The sequence below is a fragment of the Acinonyx jubatus genome, chromosome X (assembly GCF_027475565.1).
Source record: "Acinonyx jubatus isolate Ajub_Pintada_27869175 chromosome X, VMU_Ajub_asm_v1.0, whole genome shotgun sequence".
Lineage (NCBI taxonomy): Eukaryota > Metazoa > Chordata > Mammalia > Carnivora > Felidae > Acinonyx > Acinonyx jubatus.
Genome location: NC_069389.1, coordinates 55,586,288 through 55,604,922, shown reverse-complemented (window position 1 = coordinate 55,604,922; position 18,635 = coordinate 55,586,288). Strand labels below are relative to the sequence as shown.

The 18,635-nt window shown below is 40.6% G+C and overlaps 1 protein-coding gene across 1 annotated transcript in view; it reads right to left on the bottom strand.

Moving 5' to 3' along the window:
- Positions 1 to 4,472: 4,472 nt before the first annotated feature.
- Positions 4,473 to 18,635, bottom strand: part of IGBP1 (immunoglobulin binding protein 1) — a 33,749-nt gene continuing 19,586 nt past the window's right edge. Inside the window, exon 6 of the mRNA XM_015080584.3 lies at positions 4,473 to 4,951. Within this exon, the coding sequence (XP_014936070.2) occupies positions 4,806 to 4,951 (146 nt within the window). The 3' untranslated portion in view covers positions 4,473 to 4,805. The remainder of the gene's footprint in view (positions 4,952 to 18,635) is intronic.

Genomic DNA, 18,635 nt, shown 5'->3' with positions numbered 1-18,635 from the left:
CAGATCACTGCAGAATGGCACGAAAAGACAGTGCTCAGCACTCATCTTTTATTTTTTTAAGCTTATTTATTGAGAGAGAGAGAAAAAGAGAGAGAGAGAGAGCATGAGAATGTGAGTAAGGGAAGAACAGAGAGAAAGGAAGAGGGAGGATCCCAAGCAGCTGTCAGAGAAGAGGGAAGAGGGTGAGGCTGGGCTCCATCCCATGAACCGTGAGATCAAGAGTCTCACGCTTAACTGAGTGAACCACGAAGGTGCCCCTCAGCATTCACCTTTTAAAAATCCCATTGGCCTCCAGGCACCTGGGTGGCTCAGTCAGTTAAGGGTTGGACTCTTGATTTTGGTTCAGGTCATGATCTCTCAGTTCATGAGTTGGAGCTCCCCATTGGGCTGTGACAGTGTGGAGCCTGCTGGGGATTCTCTCTCTCTGCCCCTCCTCTACTCACTCCCTCTCAAAATAAATAAATAAACTTAAAAAATAATCTGGCCTCCATGTGAGAGCTACTGAGGGCAAACATTTTGGCTACACTGATAGGTTTGCACTTTCTACTTATTAGCTGTGTGACTGAGCCGTTTTTCCTGAACCCGTTTCCTTCTTTGTAAAACAAAGATATCATCTCCTTCCTGACAGGTTGTTAGAATGAAATAAGCAGTCTGTGTAAAAGCATTTGGTAAACCATGATGCAGTATTACTATCTGGTGAACTCACCTCCGGGAGTACATCAAACCCAGCTCTCTCTAGGACCCTGAAAGGGCCAGGTGTGGTGGGGGTAGAGAAGGTGGTTCTTTTTTGGGGCTGACTGTGGCGAGGAGGAAAATGGAGGAAGCTGGGCTTGCTCACCGCCTCTGTCTTCATATCCCCCAGCTGGGGGAGAAATGGCAGGGGAGCTGACATAACCTTTTCCTTGGTGAGTCAGCTAAGAAGGAATTTCTAGAGCTCCAATAATGTATAAGTGGTGGTTTGGGGTTGGGTTTTTAAAGCTGCTCCCTCTTTTTAAGCAGCTTTAAGACACAAAAAAGCACAAGCAACTAGGAAGCTTATGGAAAATGACAGAAGCACAGCTTAATAGTGTGAACTTGGGGAAATCAGTATTCTGGAGCCAGTGCTACCTATTTTGCAGCGCCATTGTATTAATAGTATGTGAAAGCGCTGGGTTCAGTGCCCAATACTTGTCTGTCTCCTTTCCCTTCCTAGTGAACAGACTATAATCATGGAGCTCAGACGAACAGAAAGCATTTACTCTTCAGCTGCTCAAGTGTATTATAATGGCTGCCACTATTGAACATCCCCATGCTACAGCTCATGTCTAGACATCGAGGAAACAGGAGCAGTTCAGAGAAATTTTATCACCCGAGATCACATAGCTTGCGATTTGTAAAGCCAGGATTCAAACTCACCTCGTCTAATTTACCTCTTAGGTATCAGAATGTGTGAAGGGGTTAATCAAGCTGGGTCTTCTAGGAGGCTAATCTTTAGATAGACTCAGAACAACCTGGTCCATTTTGAGAATGAACTCTGGGTGGAGTTTCAAGAGCAGGAAATGGGCCATTACTACAGGAAACTGGGTAGTAATTGGAAGAGAGCTAAAAACAAATGTTTGCAGGGCACCTGGGTGGCTCAGTTGGTTGAGTGCCTGACTTCAGCTCAGGTCATGATCTCACTGTTGGTTTGTGAGTTTGAGCCCCATATCAGACTCTGCTGTCTAGATGAAGCCTGCTTCCCATCCTCTGTCTCCCTCTCTCTCTCTGCCCCTCCCCCGCACCTGCTCTCTCTCAAAAAATAAACATTAAAAAAAATAAAAACAAATGTTTGCTTCCCAAATTCTTGGGGAACTTAATCTGTGCTCTCCCAGTTTCAGGAGCTTATGTTGTGAGGGTGAGGTCAGTCCTTTATTAAACAGTATACAAATGGGGCACCTGGGTGGGTGGTTCAGGTCGTCAGTCGGTTAAGCGTTTGACTCTTGATTTCAGCTCAGGTCTTGATCTCGTGGTTTGTGAGTTCGAGTGCCACATCAGGCTCTATGCTGGCAGTTCCAGCCTGCTTGGGATTCTCTCTCTCTGCCCCTCCCCTGCCTTAACTCTCAAAATAAATAAACTTTAAAAAACATATTTAAAAAACAGTATACAAATATATTATTGGTAGTCTTCTGTCTGCTCCCACTAAACACAAACCTATTTCTCGTCTGACAGCCCTCCACTTACCACTCCATAAATAAGAGGGACGTGAGTCTCCTGTTCAAACCCTTCTCCTAAGTTAGATGGCAGAAGCTAGAATAGGAAGGCCGAGTCATCTCCCTCTTGAAAGAAAACCTAAGTGTACCTAAGCCACATAGAACAAAAGTATGTTTTCTATACAGATCATACCTCGACACATGGCTGCTTTTTTTTCCTGTATTAACCCAAGAGCTGAGGACTTCCACAACAGAAAGTAGGTACCCTTCCATGTCATCTGAGCCATTGTCCTTCCTCCACACCCACTTACTGACATGGCTGCAGGCACCTCACCAACAGCACAGTGACTGCCATGGCACATTTACCATGGCAGACTGTGCCAGCACAGCATCGCACAGCACAGACAAGGAGAGCCCAAATGGTCTTTTTTTTTTCAAGTCTTTATTTAAATTCCAGTTAGTTAACACACAGTGTAATATTAGTTTCAGGAGAATTTAGTGATTCATCAATTACATATAACACCCAGTGCTCATCGCAACAAGTGCCCTCCTTAATACCCATCACCCATCTAGCCCAAACCCCACCTGCCTCCCTCCATCAACCCTTGGTGTGTTCTCTTAACTGTAGTTAAGCATCTGTTTTATGGTTTGCCTCCCCCCCCCCCGCCCATGCTTGTTTCATTTCTTAAATTCCACATATGAGTGAAATCATATGGCATTTGTCTTTAACTGGCTTATTTCACTTAGCATAATAGTCTCTAACTCTATCCATGTCATTGCAAATGGCAAGCTTTTTTTCTTGTGGCTAAGTAATGTTCCATTATACTACATCTTCTTTATCCATTCATCGTTTGACGGAAATTTGGGCTCTTTCTATAATTTTGCTATTATTGGTAATGCTTCTATAAATGCTGGGGTACATGTATCCCTTTTTTAAAATTTTATTTAGTTTTTAATTTACATCCAAGTTAGTTAGCATATAGTGCAATAATGGTTCAAAGAGTAGATTCCAGTGTTTCATCCCCTATGTATAACACCCAGTGTCATCCCAACAAGTGTCTTCCTTAATGCCCCTTACCCACCAAATGGTCTTCTTGATGAGGTTCTGGAGTGGTGGGGGTTCAGAGCTGATGGCCAAGAAAGAATTCTCCAGAAGTCTTTGGTGCAAAAATGTGATTTTATTAAAGCACTGGGACAGGACCCGTGAGCAGAAAGAGCTACACTGGGGTTGTGAAGAGTGACTGGCTGTATACAATGGAGTTGAGGAGGTAAAGGCAAAAGGAGGCCTCTAGAAGGACTTTGATCTGCTAAAGAAGACTCCTTAGAGGCCCTGCTGTTGTCAAGCTAAGGTTGTTTTTCCTCTAGTAAGGCATTAATGTTAGGACAGTAGGGGGGTTCTTGGAGACATGTTATACTCTGTATTTGCCTCAAGTATTTGTCAATGGGCAGCAGGTGATAAAGAAATTTAATTTTACCTGCCATTTCCTTGCCTCGTTTCCCCACATCACTACGGAGGGGAAGGCGATATTACGGGATCCAGGAAATTGAGTGTAGAAGTTTCTGGAGATTAGGCTATTTGTAAGATTGCCTTTTTCTTATAATTTACTAAGGTATTTGTAAACTGATGGAGATTCATGTCCTGCATGACTGTGATCTCTATCAGTTAACCATGTTTCCTTTCCTCTCCTTTGTTCTTGGGCAGCCAGGAGTGACTGAGGAATATCACACATATCCCACCTGGGGGGGGGGGGGGGTGTGGTATGCTAGCTTGTACTTTGCCCTCAGTTTGCCTTATGCTCCCTCATCATTAAGACAGCCCACTTAAGAGCTGGGCTACAGCCTGAGCTGCTCTTTACCCTAAGGGTTCCGGCAAATAGTTCCAGGAGAGTAAAGGCCCCAGCGCCAGCCGTGTACACAAGGATGACTCTCACAGCACCTTATATGCTTCCCTCATTTCTACCAGTCAAGGCAAGGAAGACTAGGTAGACAGGACTGTTATGGTCCATTCATTTACAGCTCTAATAATTCCTGAACACAGTGCTGTGTCTCAGGCAGGGAAAGTCCCAGCTTTCACACCTGCCCCTTGTCAAGCCATGTTGGGTTATTTCACAGTGCTACGGTAGGAAGGAGAAAGCAAGTGCCAGCTCATCTGGGTGGTTTTGATGCTGGGAAAGTCACTGCCCACATCAAAGATGACCAGGATCCCCTTCAGAAGCCCGGGGACCCACAGTTGACTCTCTCCCCCTCAAAAAACAAACAAACAAACAAACAAAAAAACCCTGATCCCTCAATTTCTGCACAGGCTCCTGTAATAGAAGGGACTTTATTATTTTTTTAAAAGATAATTCATACAGCCATTGATTATACAGAGCAATTTCTCAGTACTTTTGTCTTTCTACTTAAGAAATTGGAAATACACCATGATGAGGATGATAATGCCAAAACAAGATTGCTGGCTCATCACCTAAAGTACAAATACATACTTAAATTGGCTGACACTTTATTGAACACAAAGCAAGATTAAGCATCTTTTCCTTCATTGAACACAGCTGAAGCAGGAGTCCAGGGAGAGGAAGACAGCACGGCTTTCCTTGTTGCAGAAGGTGTGAGCCCATGTAGTCCCGTCTTGTGGGAAGACTAACCCATGTTCTGTCGGTTGCCATACCCTCTGGGATGGGTGTCCTTCCAGTCATCCCACTCCCGAGCTCTGTGGAGTGTGTGTTCATCATCTTCTTCCTCCTTTTGTTCCTGATCTTCATGTTCCTGAGCAGTTCTTTTGAGCTCTGCCAGAGTGGAAAAATGGGAAAGCAGGGGTGAGGAACTGAGGGAATGTCAGGAGCCTTGGCTCCACTCTGAACACAGCTGCCCAAAATGAGAACAAGGACTAGTACCTAGCTGCCTACCCCAGGGCCAGCAGAGTCTCGGAGGATACTTCTATTACTTAATCAGTGACATGTTAAATGATAGATAAGAAACGATGCACTGAGTGGTTTTCACAAGAAGGCAAAACATAACAGTTGAATTCTCAAAATCAGTTCTATATTGGGAAAGAATTCTTGCTGAAAAGGCCAAACACCACCCCTTACACACACACACACACACACACACACACACACACACACACACTCCAAAAACACCAACTGCCCAACAGAACCCCAGCAAGCCAAAAACACTAAAGTAAAAAATATTTATGATTTACTGATTTATGGTATGTCTGGAAGGAGGGACTGCAGGTGACTTTTTCTCCTCCATCCAGTTTATTACAGTTCTACAGTTCTGTGTGTGTGTGTGTGTGTGTGCGCGCGCGTGTGTGTGTCAAATTGTAAATCACAGGGCAGTTGAACCTACCAGAAACAAGTATCTGTGCTATTTGACACTTGTTTGGAACAGGGTCTGAAATCCAAAAGGCACACCCAAAAGAAATTAAACCAACTGCTACATCCCTCTTTTGCATTAATTGTGTTTTCTCTTTGCGAGGTAAAGGAGCGTTTCTTGGCTACCCTGACTTCGCCCACGAGAAAGATGCTCATTACTATGATAACAAATGAAATACATGGGAATCTAATCTCTTCCAATCTGATCTATGTTTTTTTTTTAACACTTTTTATTGTAAAATAAAAGATACTGGAAATCACACAAAAATATATATAACTTTAAGTTTTTATAGGGAGGCTATACCTTTGTAGCCTCCACTTGGGCCAAGAAATAGAGCTTCTGGGGGCACCTGGGTGGCTCAGTTGATTAAGCATCCGACTTCAGCTCAGGTCATGATCTCACAGTTCGTGAGTTGAAGCCCCGCACTGGGCTCTGTGCTGACAGCTCAGAGCCTGGAGCCTGCTTCAGATTCTGTCTCCCTCTCTCTCTGCCCCTCCCCTGCTCATGCTCTCTCTCTCTCAAAAATAAAAACATTTAAAAAAGAAAAGAAATAGAGCTTCTGTACTTATCCCAAAAGCTTCTTCAGGAGCATCTTCCAAATAGGAATGCTCCCTTTCTCCTCCCAAATGGTAACCACTAAACCAACTTTTATAATAATAACTTCCTGGAGTTTATTATAGCTTTACTACCCAAGTGTGCATCCCTAGACACCAGAGTTGTCCACTTGTACATTTTTGTGCTCAATGATCTTTAGTACAGAGTTGTGAAACTATCAGCGAGAAATGATTTCCTTTACCTCAAAAAGATCCCTTGTGCCCACGTTCTGTTGATTCCCTTTCCTTCCCTCCTCATAGCCCCTGGCCGCCAGCAATCTACTTTCTGTCTCTATAGATGTGCCTATTTTGGAAATTTCACATAAACGGGATCAAACACTATACGGTGTTTGTGTCTGCCTTCTTTCGCTTAAGCGTAATGTTTTTAAGGTTAGTCTTACTCATTTAAACATGTTTTCCGATCAGGGCACCTGGGTGGCTCAGTTAGTTAAGCATCCAACTTTGGCTTGGGTCATGATCTCACAGCTCGTGAGTTCGAGCCCCTCGTCGGGTTCTGTGTTGACAGCTCAGAGCCTGGAGCCTGCTTTGGATTCTGTGTCTCCCTCTCTCTCTGCTCCTCTCCCACTCACACTCTTTCTTTCAAGAATAAAAAATAAAAACATTAAAAAAATATGCAGTAAAAAAAATAAAAATGTTTTGTGATCTTCTTAATCTACAGGCACCAATTCCATCCTTTTCTTTCCTTACAAGTTATCTACTGAAGAAACTGGGGCATCTGACCTGTATAGTTTCCCCAAATCTGGATTTTGCTGTGTACTTGTGCTGCAGTCCAACAGGGTCTTCTGTATTTCTGCACATTGGCAAGTGGATACAGAGGCTTGATCTGACTCAGGGTTGAGCCCTTCCACATGACTCCAGCTGGTGCTGTATTCCCTCATCAGGTGGCACATAACATCTATATCTCATGTGTGGTGATGTTAGCAATTGACACTTGATGCCTGGACTCACTGACTTTCTGGAGGTTTCAAAAAGTTGATACTCCTCATTTTAACATTTCTTTTTTATTAACTAGAATGCTTTTATGAAGACAGGCTTCCCCTCATCTCCTATGTAGTTACTCAAGAAAAAAAGACAATGTAAATGCTTCTTTCACTTTGTTTACCACTTGCGAAGGTAATCAATTGGTTCCTTATCATCTTCTGAAATTGAACAATTTCTACTTTAAAATATAATTATGACTCATGGATTTAAATATATATATTTTAAGTAGGCTTCATGCCCAGTGTGGAGCCCAATGTAGGGTCTGAACTCACGACCCTGAGATCATGACCTGAGCTGAGATCAAGAGTTGAATGCTTAACCGACTGAGCCACCCAGGCGCCCCAACATATTTGATGGGTTTTAACCCATTGCAATGATTTCTTACAAAATAGGTAAATAAGCTTTTAATAGAATAGTTTTATATTTACAGAAAAATTTAGAAGATAGTATGGAATTCCTATACATCTGTACCCAATTTCCCCTATGATTAGCATCTTACACTACTTTTTCCCTGAGGTTTTATCTAGTGTCCTTTTTTGGCCCCAGGATCCCATCCAGAGCGCCACATTACATTTAGTCCTCTGTCTCTTTAGTCTCATCTTGGCTGTGACAATTTCTCAGATATTCCTTGTTTTTGAGGACCTGAGCAGTTTTGGTGAGTGCTGATCAGATATTTTGCAAAATGTCCCTCAATTTAGGGGTACCTGATGTTTTTCTCCTAATTAGACTGAGGTTATGGGTTTTGGAAGAGAATATCATAAAGGCTGAAGCACCCTTCTCATCACATCAAATCTAGGCTACACAACCATCAACATGACTTCTCACTGTTGATATTAATTAACCTGGATCATCTGAATAAGACAGCATTTGTAAGGTTCCTAACTGTGAAGTCTCTCAGTCCCCTTCCACACTGTAGTCTTTGGAAGTCACTAAACAGCCCACACTTAAAGGGGAGAGGGAGTTGTGCTCCATGTCTTTGAGACAGGAGTATATACACAGATTATGTAGCACTTTCCTGTCTCTTCTCCATTTATTTATGTCATCATTTATTTCTATTGCTATAGACTTAAGGATATTTATATATATTTTTGGTAATCCAATACTGTTATTTTCCCGCTCAAATTCTTCCAGTTTTGGCCAGCAAGAGTTCTTTCAGCTGGCCCTTGTGTCCATTAACATACTTAAATTGTTTTGTTTTTTGAGTCCTTCTTCATTTTCTAGTACTAAAAGATTCTTCAGGGTCATCTTGTTTATTCTCTGCCTCAGCCTAGAAGCAGCCATTTCTCTAATGGGCTCTGGTTTTTAAATTTTTTTTTTAACGTTTATTTATTTTTGAGAGACAGAGCATGAACAGGGGAGGGGCAGAGAGAGAGGGAGACACAGAATCTGAAATAGGCTCCCAGCTCTGAGCTGTCAGCACAGAGCCGGACGCGGGGCTCGAACTCACTGACTGTGAGATCATGACCTGAGCCGAAGTCGGACGCCTAACTGACTGAGCCACCCAGGCGCCCTGGGCTCCGGTTTTTTTAAATTAGAGAATGATATTAGAAACCCAAATTTGTGCCCTGGATGTGCTTGTTGCTACTGACAATTACCCTTTTTGAAGCCAAACTGTCTCTGGCTAGTGGAAACTTTCAAATTGGCTTCTGAGTCCTTTTGATAGGAGCCTAGTTGTCTTTCAAAATGTCTTCCGTGTCTTTTTTTAAAGGATGTATGTATGTATGTATGTATGTATGTATGCATGCATGTGTTATGTATTTAGAGGCAGTAGGGAGAAAAGGCAGAGACGGAGAGAGAGAAATTCCCAAGCAGGCTCCCCACCATCGGCACAGAGCCTGAACTCACGAACTGTGAGATCGCAACTGGAGCCGAAATTAAGAGTCAGATACTTAACCGACTGAGCCACCCAGGCGCCCCTCTTCCCTATCTTTCTAACAAGATGCTTCCAGCTCATCTTGTACATTTCCTGCCCCAGACTTGGAATTAGCTATTTCTCTAAGACATCATGGTTTCTTTTAATGGGAAATGGTATTTCAAGACCACAAGCTGTATGCGTGTATTTACTTATAAATAAAATTTCTCATGAGCTCCTATTCAGCACTTTATTTCTAACTTAAACTTTTTTGAATTTCATCTGTGTTCTTCCACACTAAAAGTCTTACTTTTCAAAGACAGAAGATGATAGAATTAGACTATCTCATAATTACATTATTTCACACAGTCTTAGAATAACACTAACGTTGTCACCAATGTAATTGCTGAGAACAGTTCATTATTTTTTGCATATGCTTTCCCCAATTCTCCATTTAAAAAAATAGTTGTACTGTATCTACATTATCTGAGCACTGAACATATAAACATTACATACTCTACTGTCTCCCTGTTAACCCCTATTTAGTCTTGGTTCTACAAGTAACTAGTGCTCACCACCAGTACTTAGTTGAGGTCTTTCTCATCATTTTGGCTATCTGAAGCTCATTCTCTAGTAAATTCCTTAGGAAGGGATCCTGGGAACAGTAAGTATTTCCTGAGCTCCTCTATGTTGATAAATGTCTGTACCCTTTATACCTAACAGTTTTACCTGATATAGTGTCCTTGGCTCATATTCTTCCCCTTGAGTATGTTAAACATATGTTACTCCATTTTATTCTGGCATAAAAGCGCTGGTGTCACAAGAGTTTAAAATCACAGGCTACTTTTGCTGAAATGTCTAAGGCATTTTTTCCTCTTCTTTAAAGTCTAGTAATTTTATTATAACATGTCTTCTTGTCAGTCTCAGGTACACGGTGTGCTTTATCAAATTGTATCTTTTTTTTTTTACCACCAGGAAAGTTTCCTTAACATTAGTTTTTGGCATTTATTCTTTCTCCTTGCTTTGGTTTTCTTCTGTAGATAATCCTATTACCCATAAGCCAGGTCTACTCTGCTATCTTTAACACTGCCCACTTTCCCCCAACCCCCAGTCCTGTTTATCTTTGTTTTTTATGTAAAACATTTTCTTTTTTACCTTAGTAAGGCATTTTCTGGTTTGTTCACCCATTCTTGCTTGTTTCCAGTCTAGCTTTTACTTCTGAAATAATTCTTACGTCTCCCAAGTTGTCACCGCATTTCTGTGTTTTATGAATCCTGATTTGTATGGTTCTCCTATGTCTTATACAGTTTTCCTAATGCCTTCCAACTAATTTTCAAACAGTATATATTTTTTAGCAGTAAAAATATATTAAATGTTTAAAAACAGCATATATTTTAGAGTTATTGTTTTTTTGAGTGTGTCTTTCTGGAATGCTTTTGATTCTCCCCCCCCCCCAACTTTATAATAATTTTGTGTGGGATCTGACCTTGATAATTTTGTGTTCAAATTTTTTACAGCTTTATTGAGACAGATTTCACATACCATAAACCTCAGCCATTTAAAGTGTACAGTTCAGTGATTTGAGGATATTCAGAGCTGTGCAACCATCACCACCATCTGTTGTTCATTCTTACGTGTAATAAGCTTTCCTGAACTTTCAGAAAGTATGGTTCAGGGTAGCTTTTCTCACTTCATGGAGGCTCCCTTTCTGCTATTTGTATGTACGTTAAAGAGATAAGATGACTCTTGCTTCATTGGAGTTCTTGGCTCCAGTCCTCTCTCCCACTTTCATCTGACCCTTCTCTTTCCTTTTTTAAAAATTTTTTTTAATGTTTATTTTTGAGAGACAGAGTGTGAGTGGGGGAGGGGAGGGCAGGCAGACACACACACACACACACACACACACACACACACACACACACAAAATCTGAAGCAGGCTCCAGGCCCTGAGCTATCAGCACAGAGCCCGACACAGGGCTCAAACTCACAAGCCGTGAGATCATGACCTGAGCTGAAGTTGGATGCTTAACCAACTGAGCCACCCAGGTGCCCCTCTCTTTCCTTCTTTATGGTCCCTGTTCTACTCAGTTTCAATGTTACTGTCAGCAATTTCTCCTTAGTGTGGGACCTTGTCTTGGAAGCAAGATCTGCTGGGTCATTTTCAAGAGTTCATGGAAGATTAGACTTCTCCATATCTTCCGGACCCTCTGGTCCTTTGTATTTACCCAGTTTTTGTTGGAGTGAAAAACCCCTCCCATTTCAACTGCTGTCCTTAAACTGGACTGCCACATGCTTAGTGAGTACTTGTTTGCTGTTTGGGGATTCTGCTGTTTGTCAGCTCTTTCAGATGATCTGTCAATGCTTCCTGCTTTCTCCTACACAGATGCCAATCACATGCTCATCTTGTGGTTATGAGTGACTTGCCCTTACTGTTTTTCTTGTGAAGTTCATGGGGATGTGCTGTCGCCTGGCTTATTGAAAATGTTGCTCATGAGGTTTTTTTTTGGTGTGTTATTATTGAAACATACATGTACACATAGACACAAACATAGCATTGCCCAAAAAATTTTCACATCTGAACACATCCATGTAATCGGTACTCAGATTAGATGCAAACACTAACTCCACAGAAGTCCCCCTTAGGTCCAATTCCACTCATGATCCCCCACTAAGGGTAAACATTATGCTGGCCTTTGACCAGCATATACAAGTTTCACCTGCCTGTGTACTTTATATGAATGGAATCCTACAGTATATCCTGTTTTGTGTCCGGCTTGTCTCACTCATAATTACATTTGCAAAATTCTGCCATATTTGCCACTGATACCTCAAAAACTAGAGTTAGTTTAACTTTTGCTAAACAATATTTTGTTATGTCAACACACCAGAATTTCTTTATCCATTCTATTATGTAAAGGCATTTGAGAAGTATCCAGCTTGGGGTATCACAAATAATGCTGCTATGAACATTCTTGCACAAGCCTTTTGTGGACATACAGTCTCATTACTCTCAGGTATGTACCTATGAGCAAAACCGCCAGGCCATGAGGGTACACATACGGGCGACCTTTGTGCATCACCACCACCACCTCTAGATTCTCCACGTCTTTATTTTTTCTTTTCTTCTATTTACTTTGGGTTTCTTTTGTTCTTGTTTTTCCCAATTTCTTAATGTAGAACCATAAGTGATTAATTTTATCTTTCTCTTTTTCCTAACATAAGCACTAAAAGTCCTACATTTCCCAGTCAGCACTGCTTTAGTCGTATGCCACAAATTGTAATGTATTTTCATTGTTACTCAGTTAAAAATATTTTCTCACTTTCTTTGTGATTTCTTTTTTGACCCATGAGTTATGTAGAAGCATGCTTTTTAATTTAAAAATATTTGGAGGGGTAGGGGCACCTGGGTGGTCTCAGTCAGCTGAGCTTCTGACTTCGGCTCAGGTCATGATCTCAGTTTGTGAGTTCGAGCTCCACTTTGGGCTCTGTGCTGACAGCTCAGAGCCTGGAGCCTGCATCACATTGTGTCTCCCTCTCTCTCTGCCTCTCCCCCACTCATGCTCTGTTTCTCTCTCTCTCAAAAATAAACATTAAAAAAAATTTAAAAAAAGTATTTGGAGGGGCGCCAGGGTGACTCAGTCAGTTAAGCATCCAACTTCAGCTCAGGTCATGATCTCACACACAGTTCGTGAGTTTGAGCCCCGTGTTGGGCTCTGTGCTGACAGCTCAGAGCCTGGAACCTACTTTGGATTCTGTGTCTCCCTGTCTCTCTCTGCCCCTCCCCTGCTCATGCTGTCTGTCTGTCTCTCTCTCAAAAATGAATAAATATTAAAAAAAAAATATTTGGAGCGTGCCTGGGTGGCTCAGTCTGTTAAGTGTCTGACTTTGGCTCAGGTCATGATCTCGTGGTTTGTGGGTTTGAGCCCCACACCAGGCTCTCTGCTGTCAGCACAGAGTCCACTTTGGATCCTCTGTCCCCCCTCTCTGCCCCTCCCACATCGTGTTCACTTTCTCAAAAATAAAATAAGCATTAAAAAAAAAACCCTATATTCTTGGGAATGCAAATTGGTGCAGCCACTCTGGAAAACAGTATGGAGGTTCCTCAAAAAATTAAAAACAGAACTACCCCACGACCCAGCAATTGCACTACTAGGTATTTATCCAAGGGATACAGGTGTGTGGATTCAAAGGGGCACATGCACCCCGATGTTTATAGCAGCGCTATTGACAATAGCCAAAATATGGAATGAGCCCAAATGTCCATCGATGGATGAATGGATAAAGATGTGGTATATATAATATAATGGAATACTACTCAGCAATCAAAAAGAATGAAATCTTGCCATTTGCAACTACGTGGATGGAACTAGAGAGTATCATACTAAGTGAAATTAGTCATAGAAAGACAAATATATGACTTCACTCATATGAGGAATTTAAGATGCAAAACAGATGAACATAAGGGAAGCAAAAATAATATAAAAACATTACTTTTTGTTTATATATATACAAATATATATAAGATATATATAAGATCTTAAGATATATATACACATTAAATATAGATTTATATTTTATAATTTATATATATTAAATATAAAGAAACAGAGAGTTGCTGAAGGAGTTGTGGGAGGGGGGACGGGCTAAATGGGTAAGGGGCATTAAGGAATCCACTCCTGAAATCATTGTTGCACTATATGCTAACTAACTTGGATGTAAATTAAGACAAAAAAAACAACTATAGTCTAAAAATATTTGAAGACTTCCTAGGTATATTGTTATTGATAATTCCACTGTGTCAGAGAACATATATTTAGTGTGATTTCAATCCTTAAAACATATTGAGACTTATTTGATGGCCCAGAATATCATCTCTTGGTGAATGTACCATGTGCATTTGAAAAATGGTATATTTTGCAATTGTTGGATTTATTGTTCTGTAAATATAAAACAGGTTAAGGTGGCTGCTAGTGTTGTCCAGATCATCTACATCCTTACTGATTTTCTGTCTAGTAATTCTTTCAATTAGTTACAGAGAAGTATTAAAATCTCCAACTATGAGTGTAGATTTGTCTATTTCTCCATTTTGGTCTGACAATTTTTAATTCTTGTAATTTAAAGCCTGTTATTAGACATGAAGATGTTTATTACTGCTAGATCCTTCCTGATAAATTTCCCCTTTTATTGGTATGAAATGTTCTTGTTTACATCCAGTAACACCTTTTGTCTTGAAGTCTACTTTATCTGACTTTACTGTAGCTACTACAGCTACTACAGCTTTCTTATGCTTACTGTCAGCATGGTATATTCTTTTTCATCTTTTCACTTTTAACCAATCTGTGCCTTTACATTTAAAATGCATCTCTTGGGGTGCCTGGGTGGCTCAGTCGGTTAAGCGGCCGACTTCGGCTCAGGTCATGATCTCACGGTGTGTGAGTTCAAGCCCCACGTCGGGCTCTGTGCTGACAGCTCAGAGCCTGGAGCCTGTTTCAGATTCTGTGTCTCCCTCTTTCTCTGACCCTCCCCTCTTCATGCTCTCTCTCTCTCTCTGTCTCAAAAATAAATAAATGTTAAAAAAAAATTAAAAAAAATAATAAAATGCATCTCTTGAGGTGCCTGGGTGGCTCAGTTGGTTGATTGTCTGACTCTTGATTTCGGCTCAGGTCATGATCTGATGATCTGTGATCTCACGAACTGTGAGACCAAGCCCTGTGTCGGGCTCTGTGCTGACAGTGCAGAGCCTGCTTGGGATTCTCTCTCTCCCTCTCTCTTTACCCCTCCCCCACATGTGCTCACTCTTGCTCTCTCAAAATAAATAAACATTTAATAAAATCAAATGCATGTCTTGTAGACAGCATGTGGCTGAATCTGAAATCAATTTCTGATTTCTAATTTGGAGGTTTATTCCATTTAAAGTAAGACTAATTACTGATATTACTGGAATGGAATCTATTATTCTGCTATTGGTTTTCTGTTCACCGCATCTATTTTTCTTGTTTGTTTCTCTATTTGTTCTTTTTTGCTTTCTTCTCTTTTAATTTCTCCACTGACTTTATAGCTTTGTCTATCTGCATTATTTTTAAAAACAAACAATACACAGTGTTGCCATATACTTCCTGCCCCCACAGAGGCATAGCTTCCCCCACTATCAGCATCTTGCACCAGAGTAAAATACTTGTTATAATCAGCAAATCTACACAGACACATCAGTATCATCCAAAGTCCATAATTTATGTTAGAGTTCATTCTTGGTGTTGTACCTTCTGTGGGTTTGGAAAAATGTATACAATGACATGTATCCACTAGTATACATGCAATAGTTTCACTGCCCTAAAAATCCTCTGTGCTCCACCTGTTCATCCTTCCTCCTCTAACTCCTGGCAACCACTGATCCTTTTACTGTCTCTCCAGTTTTGCCTTTTCCAGAAAGTCATATAGTTGGAATTGGATTAGCATGTAGCCTTTTCAGACCAGCTTCTTTCACTTAGTAATATGTTATTTAAGGTTTTTCCAAGTCTTTCTATGGCTTGATAAGCTCATTTTTTTTTGTAGCAATGAATACTATTCTATTGTCTGGATGTACCACACTTTATCCTTTCAAGCTACTGAGGACATCTTGGTTGCTTCCAAGTTTGGCAATTATGAATAAAGCTGCCATAACCACTTGTGTGCAGGGTTTTATGTAGACCCAAATTTTCAACTCATTTGGGTAAATACCAAGGAGCAGGATTGCTGGATTGTCTGGTAAGAGCATGTTTAAGTTTTGTAAGAAATGCTCTTCCCAGGTGGCTGTACCACTTGGCATCCTCATCAGTAGTGAATAAGTCCCCGTTGTTCCATACCCATGTCAGCTTTTGGTGTTGTCAGTGTTTTGGATTTTGGCCATTCTTCTAGGGGTGTAGTGGTATCACTGTTGTTTTAATTTGCAATGCCCTAATGACATATGATGTTGAGCTTTTCATATACTTATTTGTCCTCTGTAGATCTTCTCTGGTGAGGTGTCTATTCAGGTGTTCTGCCTATTTTTTAATTGGGTATTTGTTTCCTTATTGTTGAGTTTTAAGAATTCTTTGTATGTTTTGGAGAAGAGTCTTTTATCAGATTTGTCTTTTGCAAATATTTTCTGCCAGTCTGTGTCTTGTCTTCTCATTCTCTTGATCCATTATTTTTTAAGTGGTTGCTCTAGGTAATACAATATTCCTTCCTAACTTCCCAGTGTACTTGGAGTTAATATCAAACCATGTCAGAGACAGCCTCAAAGATGGACTCTATCTGTCTCAGCCTTCTGGTATTCACGCTTTTCTGTAGTCCCCTCCCATACTATGTGACCCACAGAATATGGCAGAAGTCATGGTATGTCACTTCCAATGTTAGGTTATATAAGATACTGAGGCTTCTGTCCTGGTCATTCTCACTCAGATCATTTGCTTTGGGGAAAGGAAGCTCTTAGCTGTGAGCAACCTCAGAGAACCACAAGGGGAGGCCCCCTGCCAATAGCCACATGAATGATGAGTCCATGAGTGGCAAGCAGATCCTCCAGCCTCAGTCAAGCTTTCAGAAGACTGTATAGCTTACGTGTCAGCTGACACCCTGACTGCAACCTCAAGAGATCCTAAGTCAGAGTCACCCAGTAAAGTTGATCCTGGATTCCTCACCCTCAGAAAATATGTGAGACAATAAATGTTTATTATTTTAAGTTGCTACATTTTGCAGTAACCTGTTACACAGCAATAGATAATATGTACCACTTCACATAAAACAGAAGAATCTCACAAAACAAGATCCCATTTACTCTGTTCTTTTTGCTATAGCCATCATATGTATTCCATCTACATACATTATAATCCCCACAGGATGCTATTATAATTTTTGCCTTAAGGAAGCCTTTTTTCAAAAAGCCCTTTCAAAAAGTTGGGAGGGAGATAGTCCTTTGTATTTACCCACATAATTACCATTTCTGCTGCACCTTATCCTTGAATATCCAAGTTTCCATCTGGTATCATTCCCTTTAGCCTAAAGAACTTCCTTCAGAATTTCTCATAATGCCAGTTTCCTGGTGAAGAATTCCTTCAGCTTTATCTGAAAATGCCTTAATTATGCCTTCATTTTGATGTATATTTTCACTGGGTATAAAATTCTGGAGTGACAGGTCTTCCTCTTCCCCCAAAACTTTACAGATGTTGCTCCACTGTCTCTGGCTCCCACTGCTTCTAATGGGAAGTCAGAAACAACTCCTATTGTTGTTCTTCTAAATGTAATGTGTACTTTATCCCTGGCTGCTTTCAAGATTTTCTCTTTTCCTTTGGTTTTCAGCTGTTTGACAATGATGTGCCTATGTGTGGCTTTCTTTGTATTTAACTTGCTTGGGGCTTGATACAATTTCTGAATCTGTAAATTTGTGTTTCATTGATTTAGGGAACATTTCAGCCATCATTTCTTCAAAAAATTTTTTTCCTGGCCCCTTCTCTGTCTCTCTCCTTTCCTAATGGTATTTCAACTGTACATATCGTGGACCTTTTAACCTTGTTCCACAGGTCACAGAGGCTGTGTTCACCTTTTATTTTCCAATTTGTTGTTTGTGAGACTAATTGGAATTAATCTATTGTCAAATTCACTGACACTTTCTTCTGTCACTGCCAATTTCCTATTATTAAGCTTATCCAATGTTTGTAAACTTCAGATACTGTATTTTTCAGTTTCAGAATTTGTGTATAGTTCGCAATTCTCCACTGAGAGTTCTTTCCTTTCTTTTCTTTTTTTTGAGCATGAAAATAAAATCTTTATTTTTAGTTATTACTCACCAATAACAGAAAGTTAGGTTCACAGTTTTAGCTCCTGACACAAAGTGAACTAGGAGGCAATTCTACATCCATTGGATACAACTAAATGGACCAACTTTTTAAAGTTCAGGCTATCTTGAAAGCTTGCAACACACCAGATATCACTGTATTCTCTAGGGACAGAATGTCAGCAATGGCTGACACAAAGGAGAACTTGTGAAGTGTTTTTGATTGGAGGCGTTTCTATATGTTGCTAAAAATTGAGAGGTTTATCAACATGTTACATGTCCAGGAACAAGTTAGGATACTTGAAAATCCAACCACAATGATTTAGGAGCATGTATGTTGTAATCTCAAGAGGGTTCAAGAGTCCATATGGGCTACATTAATACTTGTCTCTGGGTAGCAGGTACTGTTTGTAAATACAAAGTTAGTGGATAATAGATATTATCTACTAAGACTTCTTATCTTCTCACTTATTACAAGCATATTTTCCCCTGTCCTTGAACATGTAAATAAGCTGCTTTAAAGTCCCTGTCTGCTAATTTCAGCATCTGTGTCATCTGGGGTTTGTCTCCACTGATTGCTTTTCCTCTTGAGCAGAAGTCCCATATTCCTGTTTCTCTCTATGTATAATAGTTTGGAATTAAATCCCAGACTTTGTGAATGGTATGTTGTAGAGATTCTGAGTTCTGTTTCATTTTAGCAGGCACTTCATTTGTCTAGAACCAAAATTCCAAATTCTATTTCCTCTGCACTGGGCAGCAGCTGAATCCTCCATTGTTACTTTAGCCTTATCTAGAGTGCTTGGAATCTATCCTGGGCACACATAGCTTAGGTGTCAGCCTGAGATTTGGGCAAGGTT